Source organism: Ictalurus punctatus, chromosome 5, assembly GCF_001660625.3.
Source record: "Ictalurus punctatus breed USDA103 chromosome 5, Coco_2.0, whole genome shotgun sequence".
Classification (NCBI taxonomy): domain Eukaryota; kingdom Metazoa; phylum Chordata; class Actinopteri; order Siluriformes; family Ictaluridae; genus Ictalurus; species Ictalurus punctatus.
Window position 1 is genome coordinate 24,083,262 of NC_030420.2, and position 24,885 is coordinate 24,108,146.

The following is a 24,885-nucleotide window of genomic DNA, read 5'->3' on the forward strand; positions in this document are numbered from 1 at the left end:
AGTTACAGGCAAATCACCTTACGAGCCTAAATTATTTACAGTAAAAAAAAAAAATTGGATCAGTTTAAAAATTGGATTGCTATCTTCTGTAAACAAAAATGAAGCTCAATCACAGTAAGTGTGTGTTTGGTGTCTGTATTTGTTTTCATTTGATATCTCTGAACAGAACAGGACGTATAATAACTGGCAGTTAGGTATCCCTCTTGCACCGACTTCAGCAGACTTAAAGTTGAAAGTGAATAAAGTCTTATGTAACTATGCATCAAGCAATCTGGAGTGACCTGGCGAGGTTCGTTCACGTGTGAATGAGTTTCTGTGGACTGCCGAAAACACCTACAACCAAGAAGCAGTGTGCGTCAGTGTGTTTTCTGATGACGTTTCCTGTGAAGTGTTACCCAGTAATGCAGCGAATTACTTTTAGAGGCGAGTAATCTGGGAGACTATTTTTTTTTATTTCAAGCCTCTGTTCTCATGCTCCATTCAAACATGCAGACGTCCAATCATATGTTAGATTAGAATTAGATTAAATAGGCAGCATGTGGCACAGCAAAAGGCAGCCCCATTGATGAGTAACAAATCAGCGAATTATAGGACTTGCAGTAAATGTGCAAGTGGAGTGGTGTATTTTACCGACTAAACAGTAATTGATGGGGAAGATGCTTGTTGCCGTACATGGCTTCGGGTCCCACTCATGTTTCTGCAGGAAATCTCTAATAAATATATTTGTGAAAACGAAAGCCAAAGAAACAAACTTGTTTATGTGCATTTTATGTAGAAATACTGAAGAGAGAGAGATATATGGATATCAGGTGCCTTTTATTGTTTGTTTGTCTTTGATGATGGAGGAAGAGAAAAGCTAAACAGTAGCTGTAGAATCTCTACAGGCATTTTGTTGTGTGAAAAAAGGCCTCTTTTTCTGTTTGAAGTCGACATTTTCACAAGGTCCCCTAGCATTTTCAAATATCACCAAACTGCTTATTTACTGTGCGGAGTAAACATGCTTTCTCTCTCTCTTTCTCTCTCGGTCTAACCAGCCCCCTGCTGGGAAGCGGAGTCTCCTACTGCTGCTCTGCAGCTACCTGTTTAGTTTCAATCTCAGATCCCATACATGTTCTGCTAGTTCAAATACCGCAAATAACACCAGCAGTTCAAATACTCCAGAGGAGACGCGGGAGTTTGGACACTGAGAACAATAACGGAACTCCTCCAGTACATATTTTGAAAATGCCATCGCAGGCCAGACGGCAAAAAAAGCCGGCCACGTTGCTTGGTAACCGTGCCATCCGTCGGCTCTCGCGTGAATCTGTCGCGCTCTACTTCCTCCTTCTCGTAGCTTCATGCAGAGCTGCTGGGATTTTTTTGTATGAAAGCAGGAGCGACCAGGTACATGTGAAACACTGAGAGATTGGACAGTAGGAGCTAATGCTGTAGCTATGCGAGGCTACAAAATAAAATCCCTCCTCATGCCATGACTTTGATGCGTTTTAGCACTGATGAGATAATGGTGGGATTTTGATTTATCTCGAGCTAGCATACGACACATGCATACAAATTTTCAAATGACCACTGACACTGAATTACTAATACAGGATTGTTTTGTCCTCTGGCTCAATAAACCTCTATCCACTTTTAATTAACCTAAAACATGTCAATAATTTTATGCATAATGTAAGTAATAAAATCTATTATTTATTTATTTATTTATTTATTTATTTATTTATTTATAATTGGACTATTCTAGATATGCATTTAGTGTCTTAATAATTCTGGATTAATGATCTGTGCAAAACTGGCCTTAAGTTGCATATTATTCATGTTTTAATGTCTCGGTGATTTGTGAACGCTGGTGCATCAGCAGTCCGAATGCAGAATTGAAACACACAGTTCTTACACACATGTAGCATGTCATGACAGACCTCACTCATGGCAAGTAAAATGACTGATTTTGTGGTTGCTATAAGCATCTAAGCAAAACAGAGTTGCATTCATCAATATGCTTTTCCAAAATGATTGCAATAGACATTCTGTTGATAGGGATAAGTCACTGGAACTCTAATATCGGTTGTTTTTATCGGCCGTGTGATACACCAGCCAGGCCCTAGTGTGCACATTATTTATTGTCCAGGGGGTGTTGTTTTTTTCCCCTCTGACATAAAGATAAATCTTTTTGGGAACGAGGGCACTGTACCAAATCCGGGAGCACACCAAGCCACGGGCCACCATCATTTAGATAAAACAAACTGCCATCGGCCACAGCAGGGCAAAGGGAGAGGGAGAGAGAGATACAGAGAAGAGAAGACAAAAAACTGTTCGACCGTTTAGAGATGCTTCAAGCTCTCTCGCTCTGTCTCTCGGTCTCTGCCTGAATCTCTCTCTTTCTCTCTCTCTCTCTCTCTCTCTCCCCCTCCTCCCCCACCCCTCTCTCTCTGGAGGAACATACAAAGCTATTTTCTTTAGCCAATAGTGGTGCAGCAAAGCAGGGAAGTCAGGCAGTACATTCCCACTGGGTAATTAAAATCAATAGCTAAGACTTGCTCAGTAGCCAACAAGGTCAAACACTGAAGAGAAGCCAGGAGAGTGTCTAAACCTAAAAAAAAAAAAAAAAAAAGTCAGGTGTCATGGTGTTATCATTAACACTGTATAGGAAGAGCAATGCGTTAGGATGTGCATAGAACGTGAGGGTTTGTGTGAACAGTTGCTCGGAGTTCATTGGAAATAGACATGCAGTCATGAACCTATTGCAAATGTAGGCCAGATCCCAGTACTGACATGACCTCTGTCACCTCTGCCATACTGTGTGTGTGTGTGTGTGTGTGTGTTTTAGTATGTGTGTGTTCTGAACAATGGCAGTGACCATACTGAAAAAGGCACTTTTACAGTATTAGTATTCTGCCGAGACACAGACTCGTGAGATTTCATTCCTCCACTATCGACTGGCCTCTTTTCTTCACTCTGTCTTTTCTTCCTTCTGGCCTACAGAGCCAGGCTAATTTGGTTTAATTTCAATTTCTGCTGTTCACTTTGTTGAAGCGGCAAAGACATCAGGGAATTTGTTGGCATACTTGTTTAGTCTGTGTGAGTATGTGTTTACTGAGTGTTTGTGTAACTGTCTCTTTGATGCCTGTTGGCTCGTATGTGTGGCTGCTTCTTATTGCTTTATAGTGGCTCTAAATCGTGGTGTTGGATAGATAACGGGACGCCTGGTTTAGCTGAGGCCGATTTGAGAGAGTTGTTTCTCGTCCTTATCAGTCAGCTGTCCAGTAGCCACTACGCTATCAGACATAAGTGCAATCTCCGTCTGATCCTTCTCCTTCTCTCACCCGGATTCTCAGTGTTCTCGGACTCGTTTTATCCCATCCTCTGATCATTCTTTTCTTATCTTCCACTCACTTCCCTTTCTCCCGCCCTTCCTTTTCCGCAGCTTGTGTTCTTTGTTTGTCCTTCATCGCCTGTCTTTCTCTGTCTTTTTGCCTCCCTCTAGCTCTCTGTCTCTCTGCTGATCGTCTGTATCCGGCGTGTCCCTCAATGTCCGAGCCAGCCTCCATTTTCTCTCGGCGGTTTCTCATCATGTAGTGCCGTAGAACGAGCTACGCCTTTCCCTCGCTCATCCACACCCCGCTAATTAGAACGCGACGCAAGATTTAATCAGCAGACATTTCTGATAGCCATTGGTAGCGCTGCGTTGTTCACGGTTTGATCTTTACCGTATCGTTCGTTGTGTTCACCAAGCCGATTTGAAATTGAGGGTTGAACTCAACTTGAAGAAAAAAAAACGAAGAATGGTTTAACGAGGGGGCACGAGGCAGACAAAAAGATGGAAAGGAAGATAAAGAGAAGGACGTAATACCCTGAGTAAGATGAGAGTCTGTAGGGGATGCACTAGTGTCATGTGTCTCACTGATGGCTCCTGCAGCTCTCTGGATTGTTTTCTCCTTTCTCTACATTTCTTTTCTGGTGGCCATTTTTACTAGAGATGATCCCGGGGCAGCAGAAGAAAAATGGCTGATCAAATCACGCCTTTTTATCTCCCAAGAACATTAATGTGCGCACAACGCTTCAGTTTTTCCCCCATGCACAGCATCAGTCACTAGTACATCTTGCACTGGTCTCAAAGTGGACAACAAGGGGACCTGAGAATGGCAAATTGAGAGTTTGAAGCCTCCAGAAAAGAAAAAAAACCTAGTACACAAAAGCTTCCTGATGGTTCTGAGTAAATGGCTGTACCCTGGAGTAGTGTAGCATAAGTGATATGGAAATTACTGCATGTTGTGAGAAGTCTCCATGGGCTCTCACTTGGCAGAATTGTTAAATAGGTAATACACATCGAGGCCAAAAGCATCGTGGCTTTTTCCTTTTTTCATTGCTTACACTGCAAACCTTCTACCTCACACCTTTAGGGCTGTTATTAAGATTTACTGAAGATTTTCCATCTTTGCTCCAGATTTCACTACAAAGCAGCATTCTTAAATAACATCATGACGACCTCTTTTTCCTTCCTTCCTTCCTGTGTTTTAGGCAAAGACTGCCAGCCAAGAATGTGTATTATTACCGGTGCCCGGACCATCGGCGGAACTATGTGATGTCCTTCGCCTTCTGTTTCGACCGCGAGGATGACGTGTACCAGTTTGCCTACTGTTACCCCTACACCTACTCTCGCCTACAGCACTATCTGTCTAGCCTTGAGCAAAGAAACCTAGACTACCTAAAGAGAGAGCAGCTGGGTCTCAGCGTGGTGAGTGTGTGCGTGTGTGTGTGTGTGTGTGTTTGTGTGGGCATGTGCTCATTTCTCCCCATGTCTTAATTTAACCACAAACCTATTTGAGATCAAATAGACATCACCAATTTCCCAAATGTTATTCAAAGATATGAAAGTATTATTCCATTACTTTATAGATAGCAATTGACATGCACTTCTACAGTTCTAAGGACTGTTAGCTAATTGTGCTAGCCATTTTTTCTCAGAGTTATTTAGCTGTGTATCTTACTAGATTCGATTATGACTACCACTACCCTTTTGAGTTCAGCTCAACTTTGTAGACAGACGAGTGAATTTACAAGTGTAAAAGAAATTGCAGGTTATATTATGGACTTATCTTGTATGACTTTGGGTTAGATATGTTTAAATTGTGAAGTTTAAATGCAATATATTAAGTAATATGAGATGTTCACTCCAGCCGAACAATTCTATCACAAATTTGAAAGAAAAAATGACTTTGGTGTATTCTGAGTGTAATTATGCTTTGCATAGTGAGGAGCTAATACCTTATGTATAATCTGAATGGGGAGAGTGGATGGGTAGCTGCATAATTCGACACCGAATTTATATTAAATGCTTTATATAAGCTATAATGATTGGTTTTTGAACCCAACACAGTACACTACACAGCCTGTACATTATTTTGCAGAGTTTTTTGTGACTGTTGCAACTTTAAAATGCTTGATAATCCATCCATCCATTTTCTATGCCGCTTATCCTACTGGGTTGTGGGGAACCTGGAGCCTATCCCATGGAGCATCGGGCACAAGGCGGGGTACACCCTGGACAGGGTGCCAGTCTATCGCAGGGCACAATCACATGCACATTCACACACCCATTCATACACTATGGACATTTTGGACATGCCAATCAGCCTACCATGCATGTCTTTGGACTGGGGGAGGAAACCGGAGTACGCGGAGGAAACCCCAACACGGGGAGAACATGCAAACTCCGTACACACAGGGCAGCGACGGGACTCGAACCCCCAACCTGGAGGTGTGAAGCGAAGAGACTTGATAATGCTTCTGCTTTTTTTTTTTAAACAATTTGTGATGCAGCTTGCGGAGGATTTTTTGTCTTTTTTTTTTCGCAGAAAACTAATTCGATTGGTGAAATTGCAATTGCACGAATATTGCAGAGTTTCCTTGATTTTTGCATTGATTTCTGAGATCACGAAATAGCAAAATTCAGACCGCTGGAGGGACTGACTACATGCCTTTTGGTATTAGGCCACAGGAAAATGTATCCAAAATCAGAACTGAATACAATGCTGTAAAAAACTACTTTATATATTTGCTCAAGTAATATTAAGACATTGTGCTGTTTAAAATTTCTATAAGTGCAGTTTATTGCTTATAAAAAAGGTGCTGTTGCTCAAAACTTGGACTGAAATGGTCTTCTTATTTAAAACTAAAGTGCTGAGCTAGACTTTTCAGTACTAATTCTTCCTCAGTGACATTTTCCCAAACTCGGCCTAAGAGTACGCATCTTTATCAGTCTAATAGCTAATGATAGAATATGTGATTGTACATGGTTTTGCCCTGTGGGCCTACTTTAATAATGTCACCTGGACATACACACAGAGTAGGTATTTATCTTTGGACAGTATTCTATACACTTTATTACAGGTACTACATGAAATATATGTAAGAGGATATGTTGGGGCAAGAGAAACCACTCGCTAAAGACTAACCCTAACCCAGCCCACAAGCTACCATTTGATAATCCCATCTGGAAAGCTATGATATTAATAGTGGGGCTTTTGGTGTGTTTTGATTGTGTTTATCTGTATAAACTTTCTGAGGCATCTTAAAAAGTCTTCAGGGCATGTCATGTAGTTCCATGTGCTTCAGGATTCCCTTCAGCTAATAATATCTATAAATACAAGTAGAGATGCCGTTTCCCTCTTTTCCTCTTTTCACCCTCGTTCTCCCTAAAGGAAGTGTATGTGTGTGTGTGTGTGTGTGTGTGTGTGTGTGTGTGTGTGTGTGTGTGTGTGTGTGTGTACGTGCAAATATGCATGAGAGAGAGAGAGAGATCAGAGCATTCAGGCCTTGCTAAGCCAGGTGTTAGATCATATGCAGTGCCTGCAGTGCTGTTTCTGCTCTTATCAAATAATTGTAGAAGAAAAACTCATTAGAAATGCTTGAAAGATTAAGACCCGTTCTCACATTTTCCTCCATCACTTCCACGTTTCAAGGAGAGCAAGGCTGCAAGGGTCTGTGATGAAGGGACATTTGTTGATAAGGAATGTGGCATCAGTTGAAAAAAAAAAATCAGTTTCTTATGAAATGTGATTTGAATTTGTACATTAAATGGTGGGAAAGTAAATCAGGCAAATATGCATGTGATTGCGATTCAGAAACACTGCTAGTTTTAGAGTAAATGTACCTACTGATGCTTACAATAGCAGTACAAAGAAAGTGAATGTTCATTTTTAAAGTGATATCTTTTATCTAATTGACAGCACAATGTCAGCACTAAATGCTACCATTTAATGAATGAATGAAATAATTAATTAATTAATGAGCTAAATCAGATGAAAACTAAAGATGAATGACTTGATGAATGTTCTTGGTTCACCTACTGTATGTTTCAGATATATGTTACAGTGGATAGAAATTAGGTTGAAAAACCCCACAGGGATTTGTTATTAGTTATTACACATATTTGTTCAAATTCATGACCGTATTATAATTATTATTATTAGTATTAGTAGTAGTAGTATTAGTAGTAATGGTGATGGTAGTAGCAGTAGTGGTGGCAGTAGTAATACAGTAGTGGTAGAGGTACTAGTAGTAAAAGTAGAATAGTAGTAGTAGTAGTAGTAGTAGTAGTAGTAGTAGTAATAACAGTAGCAGTGGTAGCAGTGGTGATATTAGTAATAGTAGAGTAGTATCACTAGTAATAGCAGAGAAGTAGTACTAATAGTGATAGTAGATGAGTGGTACAGGTAGAAGTAATAGTAGACTTTAGAGTAGTTGTAGCAGTAGTAGTAATAGAGGAGTGGTAGCAATGGTAGTGGTCATAGTAGTAGTACTAGCAGCATTACTAAAAGTTGTAGTGGTAATAGTAGAGTAGTAGTAGTAGAAGAAATAGTAAGAGTAGTAGTACTACTAGTAGTAGTAAAAGTTGTAGTGGTAATAGTAGAGTAGTAGTAGTAGTAGAGTATAGTAGTAGTAATAATAGTGGTAGTGGTGGTAGTAGTAATAATAGAAGACTGGTAGCGATAGTAATAGTTGATTAGTAGTAATATTAGAGTAGTACTAGTGGTGGTGGTGGTGGTGGTGGTAATAGTAGTGGTGTTGGTGGTAGTAGTAGTAATAGAAGAGTAGTAGTAGTGCTGGTGGTAGTATCGGTAGAAGCAGTAGTAAAACTGGTAGTAGTAATAGAAGAGTAGGAGTAATAGTGTTAGTAGTTGTAGTAGGAGTAATAGTGGTAGTTGCAGTAGGAGTACTAGTGGTAGTTGTAATAGGAGTAATAGTAGTAGTAGGAGTAATAGTGGAAGTAGTAGTAGTTGTAGTAGGAGTAATAGTAGTAGTAGTAGTAGTTGTAGTAGGAGTAATAGTAGTAGTAGGAGTAATAGTGGTAGTAGTTGTAGTAGGAGTAATAGTAGTAGTAGGAGTAATAGTGGTAGTTGTAGTAGGAGTAATAGTAGTAGTTGTAGTAGGAGTAGTAGTAGTAGTAGTAGTTGTAGTAGGAGTATTAGTAGTAGTAGTAGTAGTAGTTGTAGTAGGAGTAATAGTAGTAGTAGGAGTAATAGTGGTAGTTGTAGTAGGAGTAGTATTAGTAGTTGTAGTAGGAGTAGTAGTAGTTGTAGTAGGAGTAATAGTAGTAGTAGTAGTAGTAGTTGTAGTAGGAGTAATAGTAGTAGTAGGAGTAATAGTGGTAGTTGTAGTAGGAGTAATAGTAGTAGTATTAGTAGTTGTAGTAGGAGTAATAGTAGTAGTAGGAGTAATAGTGTTAGTTGTAGTAGGAGTAGTATTAGTAGTTGTAGTAGGAGTAGTAATAGTAGTAGTAGTAGTAGTAGTTGTAGTAGGAGTAATAGTTGTAGTAGGAGTAATAGTAGTAGTATTAGTAGTTGTAGTAGGAGTAATAGTAGTAGTTGTAGTAGGAGTAATAGTAGTAGTAGGAGTAATAGTAATAGTAGGAGTAATAGTGGTAGTAGTTGTAGTAGGAGTAATAGTAGTAGTGGTAGAAGTAGTAGAAGGTGAGAACAGTGATAGTCAAGGGATATGAAAATGTGGGTACAATTTTATTCTAATAGATGTCAGGCATTATGCTTTTTCTGTGTTTCAGGCAGCACCAGTAAAAGGAATGGGTATGCTAATTCACACTGACATCCATGTAAAAGCTATCATGACCACTATACTCAAGGACTGATATTTTATTGTAGTAAAACATTTTTACATTAGATGGACAGGTTTAATAAGTCACATGGTGGGAACATGGCAAATCATTTCTTTTCAGGTAAGGTAAACCTGTCATAATCAATTGTGTCAACAGAACCAGCTTTTTTGCTGCTTTGTAGTATTACTATCCCACCTCATACTGTTTCATACAGCGTTGTGCATCAGTAAGCATCCTTTATAAAGCACTGCAGCAGGTCAGATTTAAAGGAAGGGTGAATGTTCTGCATGGAGGGCATACTTGTATTAGTATGCATGGGCATAAGGGAGTTTTATGGCCTTATTTGTCTTTTTATGTCCTGTGTTCTTGCATTTGTGGCAGCTTCTTTTATAACGAGAGAGAGAGGGAGAGAGAGATGAGGGTACATCTGCAGACTATGTTTGTCTGGTGGTGTGAGACAAAGATGAGGTGCAGTTAAACTGAGGCCATACACACACACACACACACACACACACACACACACACACTCAACCAGACTATCATGCACATGCAAGGCACCAACCAAACATACAGGTGTGCATATATACACATTAAGCACATTGTAACTTTTATTTAATGACATTTGTAACTGTAGCCTAGTTGTCATGACTAACAATGTTAATTTCATTAGCTCTTCATATCATATTCCTCTAACGACATTAGAACGAGACGAATGTCAGTGGCGATATTATTCCTGGTGTCGGCTTCCACAGATTGGTAAACAATGTTTTACCAGCTTACCTGAAGAACACTGTGTTAAAGGATTAATGCATGTATAATATTGGCAATCTAAATGAGATCAGACTGAAATACATTTGTGTGATGCATGCTTTTACGGTTCTGCATAATTTAATAATGAAAAATGCCTCATATATCACGTGAATGACTTTCATACCCAGCACCAGAGGGGACTGTGGATGGAAATGAGACTTTTGGAGCTTTCATTGAGCTTTCAGTCTTATTTGAAACCTATTAACAAACACTAGGTTATTTGTTATATGAGAGTGAAAATCATGAACTCATGAAGGCGAATCGTGAGTGCTAGTCAGCAGTTTAGAGTGGAATTGTTCCCATTCATGTATTCTGTGGCTGTGGAATTCATTTGGGGCATGTTTGAATATTTAGCTTTAATAGGATGGTAAGACATGACATTGACTGGACAAAACAGGATGTTTATGGCTGAACATTTGGGGAAATAGTTATGCTACTGAGCCAAAATGATAGTAAACTATACCATTTAGACTGGTTCTTATAGAATCAATTTGAAAGAATATTATTATTGATGCTTGAGGTGCTAGTCAGGAATATGATGAGATAATATTGAATTTTGTCAGCATGATAAATTATTCTTTCACAATATCAAATAGCTGATTTGGCTTTTTTTTGTAGCTGTTTTATTGAACTTATAGATTTGACAGTTTTTTGCTTATCAAACCTAAACATTGTGATATACACCAATACGCCATAACATTAAAACAACTTGCTTAATATTGTGTAGGTCCCCCTTGTGCTGAGAAAACAGCTTTGGGCCCTCAAGACACGGACTCCACAAGAACTCTGAAGGTGTGCTGTGGTATCTGGGACTAAGACATTAGCAGCAGATCCTTTAAGTCCTGTAAGTAGCGAGTTGGGGCCTCCATGGATCTGTGTTTGTCCAGCTCATCCCACAGATGTTTAATCTGATTAAGCTTGGATAGGCACTCTGACTGGTCTGTGGTTATGCGACCCCATACACAGCAAGCTTCGATGCACTGTGTGTTCTGATACCTTTCTATCATAGCTAGCATTAACTTTTTCAGCAATTTGTGCTACAGCAGCTCTTCTGTGGGATCGGACCAGACAGGCTAGCCTTTGCTCCGCTCATGTATCAGTGAGCCTTGGGTGCTCATGACCCTGTCGCTTGTTCACTGGTTGTCCTTCCTTGGACCCCTTTTGGTAGGTACTAACCATTGCATACTGGGAACACCCCACAAGAGCTGCCATTTTGGAGATGCTCTGACACAGTCATGTAGCCATCATAATCTGGCCCTTGTCAATGTCGCTCGGATCCTTACGCTTGCCCATTTTTCCTGCTTCCAACACATGAACTTTGAGAAGTGTTTAGTGTTTATAAGCCATTATAAAGAGATAATCAATATTATTCACATCACCCGTCAGTGGGTTTTAATGTTACGGCTGATCTGTATATTAGTATGATATTTTTTCAAATATTATGACATTTTATTTTTGTCTAATACCACCGGGATGTTTAATTGCTAGATCTGAATGATCAGAAAGGATTTATTCATTTTCTGTAACAATGCAGCTCTGAAAGTAGTGCCAGCTGTAATTCAAGTACAGGTTTCTATTAAATCACTCTTTCATTATTGCATTGTTCACAGGAACCTGTATGATCCTAGCCTAATAATACATGGATTTTTTTTTTTAATCGTCCTGTTATTTAACAAAGAAACCATATACTTGATGATACGGTGAATATTTGTATGAAGAGACATTTATTTAACATTGGAAGGAGTCTCTTTCCATAAATAACAGGACAATAATAATTATCATTATTATATAAAATAATAATTCAGGACAGAGGACTTTGTGTTGGTTTTTTGTGTTTTTGCAGTTTCTCTAAAATGACAAGCTGCTATCAAGTAAGTGATTATAGGAACTAACTTCTTCACAAGATTTAATGTAAATATACACTAATAAAAGTAGGGTGTGTCTTTTATTCATACAATTCATAAACTTGTCATCATTGGCAAATTGTGCTTGTTTAAGAGGTATGAAATATAATTTGGATCTGTTATGGGAAAATAATAAACTTTAGGGTGGAAACTGCAACTCGAGCCACATCACATGACCCTGTCATAAATTCATTTCCTATATACTTACTCCTTGCATATTGCCCAGCCTTAGTATGAAGTAGAAGTGCTTGCATTAGTTCTCATTATAATGCATATTTGCAACATTGTTAGTCTGGAATAAGACCAGTATACAGTCTGTGTATATATTTGTAAGTATATCTGTACGTCTCTGTACTGTATGTCCTCTTGAATGTTGTGTCTGTTGGATTGACCTCCTGCTTAATTCTTAGTCTCTCCTCATATGTAAGAGCATGAAAAGACTTCAAGTCGACAACATAAGTAGTGTCTTCCAGCTAAGCTGCTAACTAGCTTGCCCAATTTCACTGAAGAAGAACTAGACCTATAAATAAACTAAAACAAACTTAAATAATCAAATATAGCTTTATACTTGCACTTTATTTATTTACAACTATTTACCAATTACAGATATAAAATAACATAGCTACTGCATAATAGTTGTGTAAAACCGTTATGAATTTGGTTACTAAGTGACTGCTGCTGATATGTTATAAGTTTATAATATCGGTTATGTTCGTTACGATTTCAATGACTGGCAGGTGGTTAGCAGGTTCTGCCCCTTTGAGAGGTCCCCCAATCGTCGTATGAAGAAGCCGTGCATTTGAGCAGGACAAGCAAAGATTGTCCAATAAACGTTGAGAGATTTTTTTCCACGCAAACCCAACCACCCATTCACCCACTGAGGCCCAGTGAAGCTGTGCGTCCGGTCAGAATCAGAAATGTCCTGATTAAAAAGCCTCTTGTTCAGTGAGCATTAACCTTTGTTCCAATTAAAACACAGTGTACTTGAATCTGCCACAGGAAGCTGTTCTTCTCTGGAGTTCTATGAGTGGTGTGTTTGGGGCTTCAGATGAGATTTCCCTGCAGGCTGTGCTAGCCACCAAAAAACAGCTTGTATTAAATTAACTAACAGTGCGATATTGCGGTGAGAAATTTCATTATTTGATTTGCTTAAATGATTGAATTTCACCAAGAGGGATGAATAGACACATTTCTACATTTAATATAGAAATATTTTGGGGGGAAGTTTGGCCTTCTCATTGGTTGTCATCTTAAAGCAATTGCCTGTGCTGCACAGCTACAGTTATAGTGCTGCCAAGCTCAGACTGGTATTTACACCAACACTGAGAATAATATGAGAGATAGAGATAGACAGACACACAGACAGGATGCAGCCTGAGGGCCTGTTAACCCATACACCTGTTCTTCTCTCTTTCTATCTCCCTCTCTTTCTCTCTCTGAGGTGTTATTCATGTTGCTAGATCTCTCGCACTGTCCACAGCATCACAGCCATAGCAGTAAAGGGAATAGCTCTGATGTAATTGCACTACAGGGATTAATGCTTGAAATGCATATAGCTTCCTGTACACTGCTCGAACCAATCCACATGTCGTCCTGTTTCTGCCACTGCATGTCTCCCAGGACCTCGCTCACTGTCTCACAGTCTCACTCTTTCATTCTCCCATCTATTTCTCTTTTTATTAGTTTATTTCTGTTTACCAGCACATCCCTTTTCCTAGACGCCTTTTTATAGCATCTGTCTTTAAATTTATTTCCCTCTTGTTATTTTTCTCTCCCTCCAAACCCTTTTTTTGTGGGTCAGGGTTTGTACTCGTCTGAGAAAGCCACACACACTGCTATATTTTATCTCTGTATGATGGCCCCTTTGCTGTAGGGTCTCCAGTCATTGGAGTTTATTTGTTGTTTTATTTCTTTGGTGTACCATTCTTCTGTCCCGTCTTTGTTTTGCATGCACTGGCTTGCAAAGTGGCCCAGTTTTTATCCATGTGCCCTACACCCAAGCGAAATACATCCTGAAGCACAAATCCAACACTGTTATTGAGATGAGTTGAGGTTTTCACTTTGTTTATTCTGTATACAGTGTACACACACACACACACACACACACACACATTTGTTTCTGTCGGGTAAGTTGATGGAGTGGTGTTTTATGGCTGTAGTCAGAGGGAGAAGTGCAGCATAAGCACTTTTACTGGAAGAATTTTTTCCCCTCTGTCACCAGTGGACAAGCACTGATGTATTTCATCAGCACTATGATGGAGCTTGTTTCACCATGACTCAGAGGATGGAAAGAATCTGTGTGTGCATGCTTTTTTACATTGGTAGGGACCAAGTGTCCCTACAAGGATAGTAATATCTGCCAGTTTTGACCTTGTGGGGACATTTGGTTGATCTCCATGAGGAAAACTGCTTCTATCCATCCATCCATCCATCCATCCATCCATCCATCCATTTTCTGTACCGGTTATCATACACAGGATTGCGGGGAGCCTGGAGCCTATCCCTGGGAACTTGGGGCATGAGGCAGGGGACATCCTGGACAGGGTACCAACCCATCACAGGGAACAATCGCATACACACTGACTACTGACACTTTGGAAATGCCAGTCAGCTTACAGCACATGTTTTTGGACTTGTTGTGGAAACCAGAGTACCCCAAGGAAACCCTGAAAGCATGGGCAGAATATGCCAACTCCACGCACATGGGGCGGAGACAGGAATCGAATCCTCAACCCTGGAAGTGCGATACAAACGTGCTAACCACTAAGCCACCGTTCCACCTAGAAAACTGCATTTCATTTTTTATTTTTTTTATTAAATAAAAAAAACCTAAAAGAGCCAGAAGTTTTCTGTTTGGTTACTGGGGTTAAGGCTTATGTTATGTTAAGTGTAGGTAGAGATACCAATACCCAACCAATATTGTTTTCTTCAAAAACTACGCTTTAAACGGGTTTTCACTTACATTATACAGTGCTGTGAAAAAGTATTTCTTCTGTTTTTGTGTATGCTAAATTGTTTCAGAAATTAAAACTAAATCAAAGATAAAACAAAGTTAACCTGATGAGTAAAAACAAAATACAGGTTTTAAATGATAGTTATTTATTGAAGTAAAAAAGTTATCCATTACCAACTGGGCCTGTGTGAAAATGTATTTTCCCCCCCATAGTTACTAATTCCCCAAATCTATGAAACTGCATTCGTAATGGGGTTCAGCTGGACTAGACACAACCAGGCCTGATTACTGCAAACCCTGTTCAATCAAATCAACACTTAAATAGAACTTTTTCAACAGCATGAAGTTGGTTGAAAGGTCTTACCCAGTAACACACTATGCCAAAAGTGAAAGAAATTCCAGAAATGATGAGGAAGACGGTGATTGAAATACATCAGTCTGGGAAGGGTTACAAAGCTATTTCAAAGGCTCTGGAACTCCAAAGAACCACAGTGAGAGCCATTACTGTATCTCCAAATGGAAAAACTCAGCACAGTAGTGAAGCTTCCCAGAAGTGGCCGACCTTCCAAAATTCCTCCAAGAGCACAGCAACTACTCATCCAGGAAGTCACAAAGAGCCAAGGACAACATCAAAGGAACTACAGGCCTCTCTTGCATCAATAAAAACTGTTCATGACTCCACTATCGGAAATACACTGGGCAAAAATGGCTTGCATGGAAGTGTGGTGAGGTGAAAACCACTGCTAACCCTAACCCAGAAGAACGCTCGTCTGGATTTTGCCCAAACACACCTTGATGATCCTCAAACCTTTTGGGAGAATGTTCTATAGACTGATGAGTTGAAAGTGGAACTGTTTGGAAGACAGGGGTCCCGTTACATCTCTCGTAAACCAAACACAGAATTCCACTAAAAGAACATCATACCTACGGTCAAGCATGGTGGTGGAAGTGTGATGGTGTGGGGATGCTTTGCTGCTTCAGGGCCTGGGTAACTTGCAGTAATTTAGGGAAACATGAATTCTGCTCTCTACCAGAAAATCCTAAAGGAGAATGTCTGGTCTTCAATCCGTAAATTGAAACTAAAGTGCAACTGGATGATCCACCTGGATTATGCAACAAGACAATCAGTACGTCTACATGGACAAAAATAATCCAATATTAACCCGATTAAGATGATACTCTGATTAAGAAACTACCATGTAAACAGAATTTTTTTTTATTACCTTAAACTAAAGTTACCCTCGAAGTAAACACAAACGAATTAAGATGTGTGGAGTATTTCTGTTTTAGTCGCATTATCGAAGTGGATTATAGACATGTACACACCTTAATCACACTATTAACGTCGTGTGGGAGTTTTTACCACATTTTGCGACAGGACACGTACACACACGGCAGTGCTCAACCGTTTTACGGTAAAGAAGAGAGCACGGCTGCGTCCCAAACCGAGTACATACCTACCATATAGTAGGTGAGTACGCGGTTTGGGACGCAGCCCATGGCTTCAAGTCTATTTGCACGTACAGCATGACAATTAACAGCACTTGAAGCTTTCGTAAAATGAAAAATAAACCCACTCAAAACTGTATACGATACCATAACAAAGACCAACTGTGTGTCGATACGTGAAATTCTGGAGGGAACATCAGACGGCGTGGCGTGGGGACGTAATCACGTGTGCCGTTAATCGATCTATGTTCTATAACATGTAAAACGGGAACATGAAAGGAATATTCTAAACATGACTCATGTAAACACCTTATTTACAATATTGTCTTATTCTGAATAAGGTCAATAATTACATTACTGCTGTCCATGTGAATGTAGTCACTGATCCAAAGCACAGGAGTAAATTCTAGTCCTAGAAGTAAGTGAAAGTCTGATCTCCAGTTATCGGAAGCATTTGTTGAAGTTATTGCTGCCAAAGGTGTCACAAACAGATTTAAGTTTAAGGGTGCAGTTCGTTTTTCACATTGGTGAGAGGAGTTGTATAACTTTTTATTTTTGCTTCAATAAAAAATAAATAAATAAAAACTGTATCGTGTGTTTACTCGGGTTGCCTTTGTTTTTTGTTGTATTTCATTTGAAGATCTAAAACTAGTATCAGATATTCACAGAAAAAGGAGAAATCAGCAAATACTTATTACACAGCACTGCAAATACTGTGTAATAAACATAAAGTATAAATTGTGTGTGTGTACTCGTACGTTTGTTGAAAATGAAATCGCCATCATCCAGAAGTGTCCCTGAGCTACCATTTACAGCTGTTTTTTTTAATTCTCATGTTTAAACCGTGAGAGCTAAGAATGAAAAACAAATTTGAGGCAAGAAAAGAAGATAAAGAAGTTCAAGTGAGGAAATTGGAAGAAGGTTAGCATGTTCAAATGATGATATTAAAAATTCTGGCATGTTTTTTTTTTTCCTTTACTTTTACCGTAAGCACATGCGTTGTTATTCCAGAGCAGTGTTACATTGGATGTGGACATTAATGATCATTATGCAGTTTTAAATATTGAAATACATTTCAAGAGCTACTAATGACTACTAATGACCATGTTAGCAACATGCACACCCGAGCATGCCTCTCACTCAGGCACCACAGTGTATTCCAGTGTAGAATGGAATAATTGGCTCTCTTTGTATGTAAGGAACATCACAACCACTTGTTCACATCTCTCTCTGTGAGGCTCGGCTAAAGCAATGAGCTGCCCAAACCTGAGCTGAGAAATGGCAGTGAACGCTGGTGCAGGGAGGTATGAAGGGACATTGAAACAGGAGAAACCCATTCAGAGTTTGGAGAAAGGTAATTTTTTTTGTTGTTGTAATGGTCACTGTAGCCTATGCAGGCAGAGGAACAGTGGGGAACCTTGTCCTGGAGCCTGTTAGTGTGAATAAAGGATGTGAAGCTCTTTGAATGGTTTCTCTCTCTCTCTCTCTCTCTCTCTCTCTCTGTCCAGGCTTATCTTTGTGTTTGTACACTCTGTGCCAAGATTTAATCAATAGCAGCTTTGCCTTGCGTGAAGAGAAGGTCAATGTCAGACTGGAGTGACGGAGATAGGGATGAGAGAGAGTGAGAGATAGAGAGAGGAGACATCTAGCAGTGGAGGAGACAGGAAGGCATGTCTCTACCTTATGGTTGGATAAGGGCTTGGGATTTTATGTACTCAATCAGAACCTTGTTAAATGTAAAATTGAAACAACTTTGTGGGATTGGGTGTTCTATCTCCCAAATGCTCTCATCCTTTCATCACCGAAGAATATAGGCTAATTTTGTTCATCTGTTTTCTCATAACTTTAAAATCAAATTACAATAAACTCCATGGATTCTCCTGTACTTTTTCCTTGCTGTTAGTCTTTTGCTTTCTTCTCAGATTTTAGATGCTGCTTTAAAATCTGTTTACGTACTTCTGCTGTCCTTAACAGAAAACTGCTATTAGATGATTCGCCCTGATGTGTTTGCGTGTGTGTGTGTGTGTGTGTGTGTGTGTGTGTGTGTGGGAGTGTGAGAGAGAGAGAGAGAGAGCGTCATTGTGCTCTCTTGGTGTCTCATGCAACCGGTCTTTTCCATTTGCACCTTGCAGTTTGTAAGCCATTCCCTAACAGATCTGATTTCATATTGCACTGTGACCCGAGTTTGACTGCTGGCCACTTATTTCACATTAGGGAGGGCAATAAAGAGTCTGATCTGACCCTGTTCTCTTCAGCTGGCCCCTTATCCAGACCAATAGGCCCTCCAGGACATCATCCAGGTGCTTTATTGCACATTGAAACTCCTGTATCAGCAGCACAGCTATCATCCAGTCGATATGGAGAGCCATAATGAGGAGGAGATAGAATGGAGTGAGTGAAGGAATGAGACTCAATGAGAAAAGAGAGGGAAAGGTAAAAGAGCCAGACCCAAAGAGAGAGAGAGAGAGAGAGAATAGTCTAGGCACCATATGGATCATGAGGTCCAAGAGGTCATGTCCGGTTAGAACATGACCTCTCACCATGTGAGGTCCTTTCACCATGTTTTCAGTGATCTGTGTGCTGAGTCTTTTTCTCAGTGGTGCTCATGTCCCTGGTGCCCAAATCAGTGAGATGGTCTTCATTGTAATGCGCCTCGAAATGTGGCAGGTTTGCTAACTCGGAGATAATATTTATTTTTCTGAAATTGAAATGGCTCACACTTGAGGGCTTAGCTTTGTTCCAATATTTTGGGACAGATTTTTAGCCCGTTTGCTATTCAAAGGACCTCAGACGGAAAAGGGCTAGATGAAATCGCAACGCGTGGCTCTTGGACCATTTAGGTGTGTCTCAAACAGTCACACATCCTCCCACCACAGCTGGAATGCTTCAGGAATGGACTTGAAAAGGTCAGGAATGCATCATTATTGCTTTCTGTAACTGGAAACCAAAACAGCAGAAAGGATATAAAGCATACAGAAAGCAGAAGGAGCTACATATTAGATCATTTCCTGGGCACGGAGAATGAGAATGAATGAAAAGTAAGTTAGTCTACCTTTAAAAGCAGTCAAGCATGAAATTCACTTTGAGGGAAAGCTTAATTTGTTTTAAATGTGGTGCATGCAACCAGAGAGAGAGAGAGAGAGAGAGAGAGAGAGGTGTGTGTGGGGGGGGGTCTTATTTTCATATTTACATGTTTTAAAACACCCTCAGAGCCCCCCACCCCACAGCCTCCCACCCAAAAATACATCCAAATGCCCCCTCAGTCTTAAACTAATTTCACTTTTAATACATCCATAAGAAAAGTCCATAGTCCGGTTTAGAGAGTCTTCGGTGCCGCTGATGTCCGCTTTCTGAGACTGTATCCTCTGTGTGGTGAGAGTAGTCTTAAATTGTCATTTCTTGCGGCGTTTTTTGCTGACTCAACACATTTTTCCTTATCGGGGAAGTAGCTGGTGAGTGAGATGTTAGCTTTTCCTGTGGTCAGTTGTAAAAAGCGGTTTATCTGTGCTGTGGTGTACAGAACCTCAGGCGGTTGGTGTGGGGTCTCTGAACTGTTAAATAATACCGGTTCATCTGATTCGATCTCTCATTCCTCCATATGTGTGAGATCTCTTCCTGTAGTGCCTGTGCGGCACTCTGCTGCTTCACTCTCCTGCATCCTGACATCCACTGATCCGTTGTAGTTTTTTGGTGTTAGCTGATGCTTTGTTCATCTTCTCCTTGCTTTCAGTTGTTACCTTTACTGTAGTGTGATGTGCCTCATGAGTGTTGCTCAGTGCCTGTGGGTTCTTCTGCTGCTGTCGTACAGGGTCAGGATTATTCTCTGTGCGGACACGAGGGACGGAGTCGCCGCTAGCGCGACAGCGGTTTCGGGTTTATCGCTAATGCGATTTTCGTGGTCTGTGTTCGTTTCAGTGTTAGCATCGGCACGGGTTTTAGTGTTATCACTGGGTGCAGTGTTTGTTTCAGTGTTGTTGTTGTGTTCATCACTGACTACTTGCAGCTCTGGCTCCAATGTGTCGCTGCTCTGTGAGTCATTTGCTCCAGGCCCCGAATCTCCGGTGTTCTCTCGCTGGCTGAGTCAGCCCCAGAGCTCCACGGATACACAGCTCTGTGCGAGCAGCTCAGCCTTGTATGCCTGATGTCCCCACACTCAAAACATCTTGGGCGTTCTGTAGTGGCAAAGACGGTGTTAATTGCTGTCGCCGTCTTTGCACTTGTTTACCTCTAATGTTTCATTCCGGTTGTTTAGAAACATGTAAACATAAACGAACGATACGACAGGATGTGTTTCACTGTGGAGTTTTTGCAGCCGAGCGGAATGGTCGTGATGGGGCTGGCGAACTTTCCGAAGCAGGCCAGCTCCTTTATGATCAACTGTTATGCTTTTAATGAACGAGGGCACGTTGGAGATGACGACTCGTGTCGAAGGGGCAGGTAGAGGGACAACTAAAAGTTGTCATGGCACCTTTCAACCATATTCTCTCTTTCAAATAAATCACTGACGAGTCTTTCCTCTTACAGGACCACAGCTTTGTTCATTCGGGAGGCAGAGTAGAGATGTTCACAAAGTGACCCGCTCTCCCACCGCTTGCAGCACCTCCTACACCCGTGCTCCATTCTCTGGCACACACCTGACGCCACGCCAGATAGACAGCGTCTCCACGCCGGCCTCGAAGGCTATGGCGTCCCGGCTCACTCTCATCCGGTCTCAACTTTTACCAGCCACTGATAACTGGCTTTCTATTTAAAATATAGAAAAGCACAGCAAAGAATACGATTGTTTTGGAAAGACGCCAAACAGCTTTCACATACGCTCCACATGCCACACTCGCTCCTCCACCACTCTTGTACCGAGAGAGAGAAAGAGAGAGAGAGGGGATATGAGCAAGCAAGCAAGAGCGTGTGTGTGTGTGTGTTTGAGAGAGATGTAGATAGGATGGTAGATGTCAAAGTAGGCGATGTTCTGAGTAACTCATCTAGTGGCAGAAATCAACAGCTAGCTGGTCTTTCTAGCCTGATACCTCATATAATGAAACCTCTTTTCTCCTTTTCATGGGTTCTCTAGATCTCCGTATCATTAAAAAGGACGGAGGTGAATTCAGATGAGGGTTTTTTTGCAGTTTGCATGTGCTAGTGTGATAAGTAAGACTACTCAGTGAATTAATAGAACACACATGTCACCCCGTACATGCCTGTGTGGCGGTGACTGTCATGGCTTCATGTTATTTATCTGACTCGTTTAAGATTTTAATCACAACATGGTTCAATAAAGCGGTGGTTCTCAACGTGAGGTCCACTGGGGGGGGGTCTGTGATTTTAATATTATGCCGGCGAATAGCAACTAATATTATAATATATATTCTAATATTATGTTATAGTTTTAATAGTCACACTGATGTTTATCTTGTAAGATATTTCCTGAATTGAATGTCAATAATGTTATCAATAAATCATCATTGTTTACTGGAACCAATGGCAATTTCCATAAATCATGGAATGATTCGAAATTCTGCCGTTTAACCCAAAATAATCGTTTTCTGTGATCAATCGTGTCCAGCTTTCAATTTGTTTTATTATATTCATAACATAAATCTGTGCGGCGATCTTAAGGGATCCTTGGATTTTTATTTTATTTTATCAGGTAATATTATTTCAAATATTATTCTTGCACACTACTGGTCCCTCGCTGCAAAATAAAAATGAATAAAATAATCGAGAAGCCCTGAGAGCCCTTCCGCATGCTGGAAAACTACAGCCAAATATCATTTTTTGAAATTGGTAGAAACACATTGGACATTAAATAAGGTTGAATCAGGATGGTGTCACTGTTGGCTTCGTCACTCTATTTCAGCTTGTCATTCTATATTGTCTGTGTCATTTCATTTCACTGTAACTCAGGAAAGTGCAGTAAGGTGGTGCTCTGATGAGCTGCCTGTGCTTGACTCATATCACTCAGACAGCATAGTGCTGTGTATCTGTCATCTGTCCTTCAACCGTCTCCATCATTTTCCCATCAGCTTAATCAAGCCTCCCGCATTAGCAGTGCTAATGTATGATGTATGCGCTGTGGAAGACACAGAGGAATGAAGTTTAATTAAAGACAAAAGGACCTGTCTCACTGAACGCTGAGGAACAAAATTAACTACAGTTGTGGCACAGCTTTAAGCTATCAGTAAAGCTGTAAAGGAAGAAGAAGCTCACACTAGCTTTTTGCCGGTGGAATTTTGCAAGCAAAATGACATCCAGTTCAATGGAATATGCCCATATCCCCCAACACACACATTCCTTATTTCAAAACATTTACCTCATTTGGCTGAAACTTTTATCCAAAGCGTCTTACAGAATTGAGGGTTAAGGGTATGGCTCATATATATATATATATGAGTTTAATAATACTCTATGACCTTAATGTAAATGATTACAGAGGAAAGAGCAGAAAACTCAATTAGATACTGCAGTATTCAGTGTTAATGCTCATTGATTTGGATAGCTTGCTTAGCAACTAGTTCAGGCATTTTAGCACCAACATCAAGATGTACAAATCATTGTGTATATTTGATTTGACCCCTGCGTTATTGTAGGAATATTGAATTGGATTCACAGTGCTGGTGAAATTGAGGATATACTTTTTGGTCTAAAAGGTTCCTGGTGCTTAATGGTAGTCTGGTGTATACTGTAGATGTAGGGCACAGTGTTTACTCCAACAAGGGATAGTGTGTGTGTGTGTGTGTGTGTGTGTGTGTGTGTGTGTGTGTGTCTGGGCAATGGAGGTTAGCAGTAGAGGAGTGGTGTTTCTGGAGCAGAGCATCCCTGGATCTTGTTCCTCCCACCTCGGACACACTTCACGTCTCCTACCTTTAACTCCTGCCCCCTCTCAGCTCACCCAGCCAGCATACACTGCAACTGCAGTCTTCTGATAACGCCAGGCTCACACACCCACACACATCACAGTTCTCACATTCCTCAAGCAACCCACACCCCCCTACACACACACTCACACCCTCCCTCACCCAAACAACCTTTTATCCTTCTCAAACACTCATCCTTTGCTGTGCGTTCCAGACCTTTCTTCCCCTACACCACACAGCTTTATACCTGCACCTGAACCAAGCGGATATGACCAACTCCATGTTTTTTTATACCATTCTATTCTTTTTCCTCCATTACCCACAAACCCTCCTCCCCCACCTGGACTCCTGTATGCGTCTGTGGTCACACACACATACAGAGAGACAGAGAGAGATGGATGCTGGCATGCTTTCTGCTTGAAGGCACAATGTCGTTAGTGTGCAGAATGCCCACACCTGTATATTGTGATGTAGTGGCTCTATTCAGCCAGTCGATTGGCTGGAACAGCAGTCTGGACCAGCCAGCAGAATCGAAAGGGATGGCCGGCCTGCTTTTCATTAGGAGCAGAAACAGGTTGCAGGGGCTGGAGGGGTCCAGAGGGGACGGATGAGACCCCACAGTAGATAGGGAAGGGTTATTTTCATCGATTTGGGGACAAAGCACCTGGTCTAGTGTGCAGGTGGGCTTTTATATCGCACTGCTTCTCACAGTGCTTACACACACACACGCACACTGTTTATCTGTGTCATCTGCCAAACATAAAACAATAAATACACTGTAAGTGATGATTGTGAAAACCCATGAAATGAAACATTGTTTACAAAAATTGTTTAGCACGGGTGCCTCACACCTCCGGGGTTGGATGTTCGAACCCCGCTTCCACCCTGAGTGCACGCATGCTCTCCCTGTGCTTCAAGGGTTTCCTCCCCAGGTCCAAAGACATGCGCTGTAGGCTGCATTTCCAAATTATCCACTGTGTGTGTGATTGTGCCCTGCGACAGGTTGGCACCCCGTCCAGGGTGTCCCCCACCTTGGGCCCCGGGTTCCCTGGGATAGGCTTAGATGGGTGGATGGAAATGTAACCTATGGGTTGCAGCCTCTTGTTGAGTTTTTTTGTTTTTTAAATATGTAAAATAATCACTAGAAATGATATTATCCAAAAAATTTTACATATCAAACATAAATATTACAATAGCCATTAATGTCGCACTTTGTATCGTATAATAAGGACAAGGATCAATTATTAATTAGGCAAATAAATGTGAAGAAAATGATCAGCAAAATCAACTGGAAAAAAATATATAAAAACTATAAAAATGGTAATGAGGGAAAATATATACGCGTATAAGTATAAAATAGAGAAATACTCATTTATGTCAGGCTTTTATGTGCTTTTATGTATTTCTACAGCTTGCATATTATTGCATATTGTTTTGTTGATCTATCAGGGAATGTTGATTTATCTTGGAAGCTCTGGTCTCTCACTTACGGTACACGTTCTGTTACGTGAGAGGTCATTTGAATGAAATAAATTCAAGTTAAAGCAAAAAGAAGCTCGTCATTCTCCAGTATTGTGTGTATGAGTTGGAGTTGTCATGTTTAGCTTTATTCACGACCGCCCTGTCATTGCCTCGGCGTCAGTGTTGACGTCGCTCTCTGACTCCGCCCCGGTGTACAGTGAACTCGTTCCACAGTTCAGCATTGCTCTGCTCCCTCCACGACGGCTTTACAAAAACGCATGCAGAGCTCTCTTCTGAGCATCATAATAAAAGCTAAGTGCATTAAGCCTGTCCCCATATAACTGGATT

At 40.7% G+C, this 24,885-nt stretch overlaps 1 protein-coding gene across 1 annotated transcript in view; it reads left to right on the forward strand.

The window, feature by feature from the left end:
* agbl4 (AGBL carboxypeptidase 4) overlaps positions 1-24,885 on the forward strand; it is a 358,369-nt gene that overhangs the window by 198,995 nt on the left and 134,489 nt on the right. Inside the window, exon 5 of the mRNA XM_017468435.3 lies at positions 4,516-4,732. Coding sequence (XP_017323924.1) covers positions 4,516-4,732 — 217 coding nt within the window. The remainder of the gene's footprint in view (positions 1-4,515; positions 4,733-24,885) is intronic.